This window comes from Pygocentrus nattereri, chromosome 10 (genome assembly GCF_015220715.1).
Source record: "Pygocentrus nattereri isolate fPygNat1 chromosome 10, fPygNat1.pri, whole genome shotgun sequence".
NCBI classification, from domain to species: Eukaryota; Metazoa; Chordata; class Actinopteri; order Characiformes; family Serrasalmidae; genus Pygocentrus; species Pygocentrus nattereri.
Genome location: NC_051220.1, coordinates 6,903,484 through 6,912,195, shown reverse-complemented (window position 1 = coordinate 6,912,195; position 8,712 = coordinate 6,903,484). Strand labels below are relative to the sequence as shown.

The window sequence follows — 8,712 nt, the reverse complement described above, 5'->3', positions numbered from 1 at the left end:
CTTGACTTCACCGCCGCCTAGTGGTTCACTAGTGACACTACAGCGCCCTCCTACCCGGAAACGAACCTTTACACAGTAAACACGTGTGTGAGGGAGGACGGAGAGCGAAGGAGTAGCAGTTATACAGCCGTGTAAGTAAAGCAGTTTATATTTATCATATCCATATTAATATTGCTCCCCACCATTAATGTTTCTTTAATTAATGACACTCCTTTAACCATGAGCTCTCCGATAGTTAGCTCAGGCGGTCTGAACCGAGACTGAGGTCTTACACAGTCGCAGCGTTCAGCACACGCTCCTCTCCAGAGCGACTTACAGCTTGTGCTTTGTCTGTATAGCCAGCTACTTGTCCGAATTCCCCCCTTCCACCTCGAATGGGGCAGTAGTTACAGTATGTGGTTGTAACTGCCCCACCATTTAAGGTGGAACGGGGAAATTTGAACAAGAAGCCGGATTCAGCTTCGCTCACAGCAACAGGACTAGAGCTCGGCTGCGTCCCAAACCGCGCATTATTACTACTACTAGTACACAATGTATAGCAGGCCAAAAAGAGTTCGCCACCATTAGGAGTGCATTCATTAGTTTAGTGCGTGTAGTCCAGTAGTTGGACGGAGCCCTAGTTAGTTTTATGCTCAGCACCACTCCGAGGGGTTTGAAGGGTGAATCCCACACTAACTTGGAATAAATGAGACACAACTTCCTTGCTGCTCTTTCTGTTCACTCAGGAATTTCTCAGTGAGCTGGAATATGTTGACATTCTGCTTTTCTTTATGTTCTCTTATGATGCTTATGTGGATTTACATGCCAAAAACAGCAATAATCAGTTTTTACTTTGTACCATTTAAACAAGTGTTTCATTATTATTATTATTATTTTGCACTTTCACGTTTAAACAGGCTGTTCTGTGCCTTTAAGACAGACCCCAAAAGTATGTGGACTGTCTTCCTAATTATAGAGTCCAGGTGTTCTAGCCATTCCAATATGTGCAGTGCCAGATGTAGGCTGGAGTGGTGTAAAGCACGCAGCCACTGGACACTTGAGCAGTAGAAACGTGTTCTCAGGAGTGATGAACCTGGCAGTCTGATGGATGGCCAATGCCAGCAGATCATAACTTAGTGGAATGCATAGTGCCAACGGGAAAGTTTGGTGGAGGGGGGATAATGGGCTGGGGCTGTTTTTCAGGGTTTGGGCCCCTTAGTTCCAGTGAAGGGTGATGTTAATTCAGCAGCATGCAGACACATTTTACACAATTTCATGCTTCCAACTTTGTGGTAACAGTTTGGGAAAGACCCTTTCCTGGTCCGGTATGACTGGGCCCCGTGCACAAAGCAAGGTCTGTAAAGACGTGGTTTGATGAGTTTGTTTTACTTTCTTACTAATATAAAAGATGGGAAGCGGATGGGGAAAGTATTAAAATTTCATTTTAACGGTAACCCTTTGTCCAGCTCCCCTGTATGTTTGCGTAGAGTTGCCTCCCGAAACTGTTGCAGGTGGTGGCAAACGTTTGCGGGAAACAGAAAACTCTTTGGAAACGTTCTCCTGTGTTTGCTGAATTTGAACGTACCGATGGCCTCAACGTTAAGACAGCGATGCAGTGTTTAAAACTGGAAATGTTATCTAGAACATGGACAGGGTCGTTGTGAATAATACGTACTTGCTTCTCTGTTCCAGCTTCATTGATGATCCTAGAGAACAGCATTTCAAAATAGGTGTTACAGCTCATTATATGAAGTAAGACGGCTTATAACATGAACATTAACTAACTATCTAGCACAGATAACTTAGAGCTGAATCTTCTTCATTGAGTGAAACAACGTGTTTCCTCTTCAGATGCCCCAGCATGGAGGTCGACAACTGACAGCCTTTTTTCGGAGAAAAGCTCCCACACATTTTTTTTCCTTTTTGGCCAAGAAGTTCTTTTTTGGCTTGGTGCTTGAATTCTGAACACAGTTTGCCAAACTGCCAGTTCTTTGTGGTTGTGATGTCACAACACATGGAGGTTTAGATGCCTCTGATTGGTCTAACTCCTCTGCAAACAGTTCACAAGCTTTGTTATTATGTTCAAGTTCTGCTCTTAAAATTAAGACAATGTTTTTGATAACGCAGGTTTTTAAAACTTGCAATTTGAAAATGCATAAAATTGCAATTTTGAAATAAAAAACGATTGATCTTTCAACCCCCTCACAAAAACTTCAAAAGGGCAGTTTTTTTGCAGCTTTGTTTAAATATAGAAATGGAATGGGTGGAGGCGCAATGCATTGAATTAAGGTTCAACCTGCTTCCTTCCCAACAGAGAAGATAAGGTCCTGCCCATTTGAATGCAGATTGGTGTCAGAATCAACAGATTTCTTTGACCTGCTCTCTGTGTGTTGTCAGGTCATGGGTAAGTCCAAGCAAGTTGGAAACCACAAAAGCGACAAAAAGAAGAACATCGCAAAGACATGGAAGACGAAGCGAAGGACGAAGGACCTTGATCAGATCCATGTGGACATGATCCCCACAAACGCCGCCAAGCTGCTGAAACAGGACGTGGACTATGACGTCGCAGGCTGCGCTCAGCACTACTGTCTGCACTGCGCGTGAGTCTTCCAAAGTCTGGTTTTTAGTAATGGTGTTCTCAAAAGAATCTGCATTAAAATATTATAGTTAATAATAATAATATAAATACTCTTGTGATTGATTATTGGGTTGACATTCTTTTATTTCTTTAACCCTCTTTCATTCACATGATGACAGCAGTGTTTGGGAGAAAAAAAAATGTCACTTTCTTGTATAAATTGGACCTGAATATTAAAACCGAAATAAAAAATGCATGTGTGGGTCTTTTGAGGAGTATGTTGCCTTAAGGCAACATTGTGCAACACTGGAAAGAAGTCATACAGAGCATCATAAGAAACAAGATTTTATAATCTAAATATTTAGATTTACACTCTGTTACTGAACAATTTGTTGAGCTTTAAATACTGAAAAGATGAATAAATCTTTTCCGTGTTATTTTCAAGGAAAATGCATTACGACAATGAAACTCTGGGAAGTAATGTTTCCGAAAAGGTTTAAAAATGCATAACAAGCATGACCAAGTACACACATTTTTTTTATTGGTGTATTAAAATTCTTCCCCTCATTATGGTTCATTATTAGCATTTCATTGTCATTAAATGTGTATCATGTCACTGTAAAATGATGAAAATGGGTTTGTTGCCCTGAGGCAACATTATGCTATAGAAGGCCAAGTTTCTGAATCTTAGGCCACAAAATTGTAGCCGAAATAATGTCATGACAAAAGTTGATTAGATAAAATGCTTATTGTTTATAGATAGAAAAGGTGAAAATGAATACATTATAGCTGGTTTAGTTCATGTGTTTGGCACGAAGACATTTGTGCAAGGCGTCTGCGTCAGCTCACCTCATAGTACAACAAACTCTACCACTTTTCGTGCAAAAAGAGCAAAGATGCCTCTGGAGGAAATCACACGTGGAAGCAGTTTAAATTTACGTATCATACAGGTTAACTAACTGGTCAGTTCTCACTGCTATACACTATTAGTACATTCTTGCCACCTGCTGGACATATTTTGAACTGCAGAAACAAACAAGTGACCCATTTTCTACATTTTTCTCGTATATTTAGTCATCATGCATTTTCTTAAACCATTTTTGGGAAACACTCCTCATAATATCAGTGCAAGAGGCTCAAGGCTTGAACTGCTGTGGGTTGAATAAGCTGATCTATGCAAATGAGTTGCTTCTTTGACATCACAAAAACAATACAATTAAGTTTTTGCAACTTATCATATATGGACTGGCATGTGAAGAGCATGTTTTGGAACATTTACAGTGTTTAAATATTACATCAAAGTCCAAAAAGAGAGCATTTTTACTGTGATTATATGCTGTTTAAAAAGATGGCATAAATATTGTTTTTTAGGTGAATGAATTTGAGATCAAGTATTCGAGTGCATCCAAATAAATGCAGAAAATAATTTAAAATATTTTAATGCAAATACCTGTTAGATATTACTGGTAAATAAGCATCTTATTGTGGTGCTTATTCACTGTAAACATAAATTTAAAAAACAAATGTAATTTTTAATCATTCTGCGGGTAAATATTTTGTGCTTTGGTTTTTCTGCATTTATTTTTCATTTTCTCTAATAGTTTTAATTTTAGCTTTAATTTACTGTATCACTGAGGAACGGTTTTCCAGATTCAGTACTGAATCTGAATTCAGTAATTTACTGAAAGGAAAATCTAGTCTCTGTCTGGGAAACTGACTGTATGGTAAATGGCTTAATGTGAGGCTGCTACACCATTAACCCGGATGTCCTCGTTGAACCACACTGGATGATTAATTGAGATAATTGTTGATTGCAGGCGATACTTCGTTGACCTGAAAACCTTGAAGGAGCATTTCAAGACCAAAGTTCATAAAAAAAGGTGGGATTTTACTTTTACTTTTTCCTCTCTGTCCACAGTTTCTCACTCTAATGTCAACCAAAGGATATTTGAATCCGCTGTTGATGATGCATTAACTTGCTGCTTGCTGTTAAAGGTTTAAAACGGGCTCTAGAGATCCTTCCTGGCCATTTTGTGTTGTAAGACCCCCAATTTTGAAAAATGCAGGATCATACTTCTTATTTAGTTTAAGAAAAATCAAGGGAGGGTGAATCCTCATTGTCAAAGAAGCGGAAACATGACCACCACTATAGGTTCTGCTACATGTTTCGAAAGGGAGGGGTGAGGGAGGGACATTCAATTGGTTGCAATCTGCAGCTCACTAAGTCTTACACACTGCACCTTTAACACCTTTATTTTATTCAAGACTTTTTTTCCCCCAAAGCGTGATGGCAGCAAACTACTGAGCTAGCTATCTATGTTCAGTTAAAGCACACCCACAAGACCTATCAATGTCCTCTTTAACTGACTGCAGGTATATGTACTATGTGCTCTATGAATTCATTGTGGACGCAAGCTTTTATCCCAATTATATCTTCATATAAAATGATCTTAGCTAGCTGCTATCTGAGCTGCCCTCGGTCTGAATGGTCCTCCAAGCAGCTAACGCTTGGTAGTAGCAAATGTCAGCTACCCAGCATTTTACATGTAGCGGCACTTTGACGAGTAAAAGCACAGTCTTAATAATGGCTAAAGGTGCTTTTCAGTCCATTTAATCAGAGATGTCAGTGACGCAGGTAAGCATGTAGGTGATTTCAACCAGTGGAGCCACATATGACCCCAGGCAGACCACCATGGCGAAGGGGACCACTGTGCACTAAGCTTCTTATTTTCTGGTTCAATGGAAAAAAAATTCCCTAAGCTTCCTTAGTGGGTTGCAATCTGTTGGAATTATCACTTGAATCAAACAAACATTATAGCCCTCCTGTAATGTTTGGTGTCAATTTAGCCCATTTCAGTGTCTCTAAATAAATGATTGACACATTTTTGCTTCATATTCTGTGACTTTTCCTAATTTAATGTTGAAAACTGGTCCTGTACAAAAGCAAAGTCCTAAACAGTTTTTGTACGCATCAGTGTTCTTCGGAGTCTGTTTGACCCCAGGCTGTTTTAGCTGTGTAAAAGAAATCTCAACATTTTACACACTTTTATTTTGGTTGTTTTGGATCTGCTCTTTTACTGCCCTGTTGAGGCTCCACGGCAGAATTAGATTTTTAAATAACAGATTTTTAAAATTAATAAGATTTAACACAGTTTTAACATTAATGGTCTTAAACTCTGGAATTAGTGTAGCCGATAACTGCTAATTCACCCTTTAACCCTGAAGGTTGGCACGCAGACTGCTGGTCATCACAATCTTGCCCAACTAGTAGTTAACAAAAAAGGCAAAGAGAAAGATTTAAGATGAACATTAATAATTTGGAGACACATTGACTTATTTGCACATATAATCACTCCAGTTGGTTTCCTGATATGTTCAGTCTGCAGCGAGAAACTGTCAAACACTTAAAAAGTTGTGAGGCTACAGTCAGATTCTTGTCCATCAGCTTGTTGTTAGAATTTCTCCACTCCACCTTAAATGGAACAGCAGTTATATTCTGGCACCTCGGGCATCATTTAAGGTGGAAAACTCTAGTGAATCAGAAGCTGATTTCAGCGCTGTGAAAAGCGGAATGTGGAGAGACTGTTCTACTTTTGCGGAAATGTTTCCTGCTAGAGATGCGAGAAAAGCGACTATAGCTGAACTAAAGCTTAAAGAGAAGCAAAGAAAATGTATTATATTTTTTAGCCTTTACCAGCACATACTAAGACAAAATTACAGCCAAGATGACCTAATGGACCTAAAACATTGTGGCTCCCAAGGTTGTTTTTATTTTTTTTATGAAAGGACAAAATTGCTATTCTTATCATTTGGGTTACTGACCCCTGTTTTCTGTGATTATCGAGGTCATTGTAACATTATAACCTCCCTCTGCTTTAGGGCCCTAACATAACCCTACCTGTAGTAGCTCGAGAACCACTGATAGTTCGCACCACATGGGTGGAGAGGAAAACAGAATTCCCATCAGAACTTTCATATTTTCTTGGAGGTTTAAATTGCTGGGGCCAAATTGACCCCAAGATGTTAATTTGAGGGCGACAGGAGGGTTTGAACATTTTCTAGGTTTCTGTACTCAGTAAAGTCTGCATTGAAGCTTACAACTAGTTATCTTTCTCGACTAATTGCTGCGATACTCCGCTGTTAATTATATACAATAACCATCTGATGTTCCGTCAGGTTGAAGCAGTTGAGAGAGGAGCCGTACACCCAGGCTGAGGCTGAGAGAGCAGCGGGAATGGGCTCCTATATCCCACCGAAAAAGGTGGAGGTGCACACACAGCAAGTGGAGGAGGACATGCAATGAACGCCATGCGGTGCTGGAGCATAAACATCACTGTTAAGACGGTGGCGCGTGCATCACCTGCAAAGCTTTAAATGATGTTAATGTGATCTTAATGCTGTCACGCATTGAGAAACCTGAATTGCTATTTGGACTTGCCTGTTTTAACAGTTTTCGCTCAGTTTGACATTAATGGCGCGGTAGTCCAGGGTGTATTGTAATGATTATTGTCATAAAATTTCAGGCAAGCGTAAAGCTTGTCCTGCTCAAAATGAGCAAATGGTGAACAATTACACCAACAATTACAACGTTTTCAGTGAGGCACGGTACTGCACTTTTTACCATTTCCCTGCTACAACCAGTTCAACTACTTATCAGGCCCTTTGGGGGTTGATAACTATGCAGAAAACACTCTCAGATCCTAACACTGCTGGTACAGTCAGCCTGGTGTAGTTTAGTCTCCAATCAAATCCCACAGCGATAAACTGACAAACTGTTGGTTTGTTTTGTTTGTTTGGATTTGCTTATTTTTGGAATCTGAATGCAAGTGTCTTGTATTTGCATTCATGTGTAAATAAAAAATAAAAAAATTGTGAATTCACAATTTGTTTAAAAGAGATTTTGACATGACTGTCTCTTATTTCTGTTGTTCAGAGTGAAATTAAGAAAGACGTTAGAACCAAAACATTTTCTATTTTCCAGTTTTGAGTATTTTCTGTATTCGTGTACTGGCAGGTACATCGATAACTGTCTTATTTCATTTAGAGTGATTTGAAGTGAAATGGTTCATTGTAGAGAAAAGAACCAACTCAGATTTCTTTACAGTAGTGGTGATGGCACCCAGGGGTCATAATGTCTATATGCTAAATTTCCTTCAGGATCAATAAGGTAGCTTTATATCTGTCTGTCTGTCCGTCTGTCCTACAACTCTATGTCTATATGTCCATCCATATATATATATATATATATATATATATATATATATATATATATATATATATATATATATATATATATATATATATATATATATATATATATATATAAAACAGTATGTAGTGTTGATGGAAGTGAAATAGTGGTAGGTCTGAAAAAAGCTGTTTTTGCCTTGCATGTACCTCTCCACCATGAATGGATTTAAAAAGTACAATTTAGGCCAAAAGGTTACCGCAGTGCTGTTATAAAACGTCTGTCTTTTGTTCAGTGTGTTACCATTTCATGTAATAGCTTGCTGTGAGAGAGCTTTTAGAGGCAGACATCTAGTTCCTATCACCACCACAGTGAACAATTCTGACTCTCTAACAGAGCAGTTCATACCAAACCACTCTGAATGACGTTAATGATTTTATTATGCAGACAATTTGAATAATTGATGGAGTTTCCCTTCAACATGGAAATTATGGTCATGACAGAAGGCTAAAAAGACAAACATTACAAGGTTTGTAAAAATCACATGTGTGTTTATGAAATTTAAACATCTGTCTTAATTCAATGTCAAATAATTATAATAGACTATATTTTCAAGCAAAACTCTTCTTAAGGCAACCCAAAGAAAAAGACAAATACAAATAAATATGGAGAAACGGCTTTGGTATATTTTAACACGGTAATACTTTAATGAGTAAGCCATGGGAATTATTTAAAATGTAAAGGTATAATCTTGATACAGAACATTTAACTCTTGACATTGTCAGTGGTTTATATAAAGCACATCTTAAAGGGGTAAGAAGTGGGACACTGGCCCTTTAAAAACGTCGCTCTTTTTCCCCATCCAGCTGCGTTATTTTTTCCCACCTTATTTACGCCAAGCCCCGCCTCCTACTTTGCTGGGATTGGCTAGTAATTCATACTTAACCCTGTAGGACGCCTCGCCAGC

The 8,712-nt window shown here is 38.7% G+C and overlaps 1 protein-coding gene across 1 annotated transcript; it reads left to right on the top strand.

The window, feature by feature from the left end:
• Window positions 1-25: 25 nt before the first annotated feature.
• On the top strand, window positions 26-7,455 carry znf593 (zinc finger protein 593). Its single transcript, XM_017707839.1, has 4 exons — window positions 26-131; window positions 2,377-2,579; window positions 4,375-4,437; window positions 6,734-7,455. Exons 2-4 carry the CDS (start codon window positions 2,380-2,382, stop codon window positions 6,858-6,860), a joined length of 390 nt encoding a protein of 129 aa, XP_017563328.1. The 5' UTR covers window positions 26-131; window positions 2,377-2,379; the 3' UTR covers window positions 6,861-7,455.
• Window positions 7,456-8,712: the final 1,257 nt, after the last annotated feature.

Bases quoted from the DNA above. Each gene is read 5' to 3' on its own strand.
- znf593 (XM_017707839.1), top strand. From the start codon at position 2,380: ATGGGTAAGTCCAAGCAAGTTGGAAACCACAAAAGCGACAAAAAGAAG. The intron at 2,580-4,374 runs GTGAGTCTTCCA...TGTTGATTGCAG, and splicing joins CACTACTGTCTGCACTGCGC to GCGATACTTCGTTGACCTGA. The intron at 4,438-6,733 runs GTGGGATTTTAC...ATGTTCCGTCAG, and splicing joins ACCAAAGTTCATAAAAAAAG to GTTGAAGCAGTTGAGAGAGG.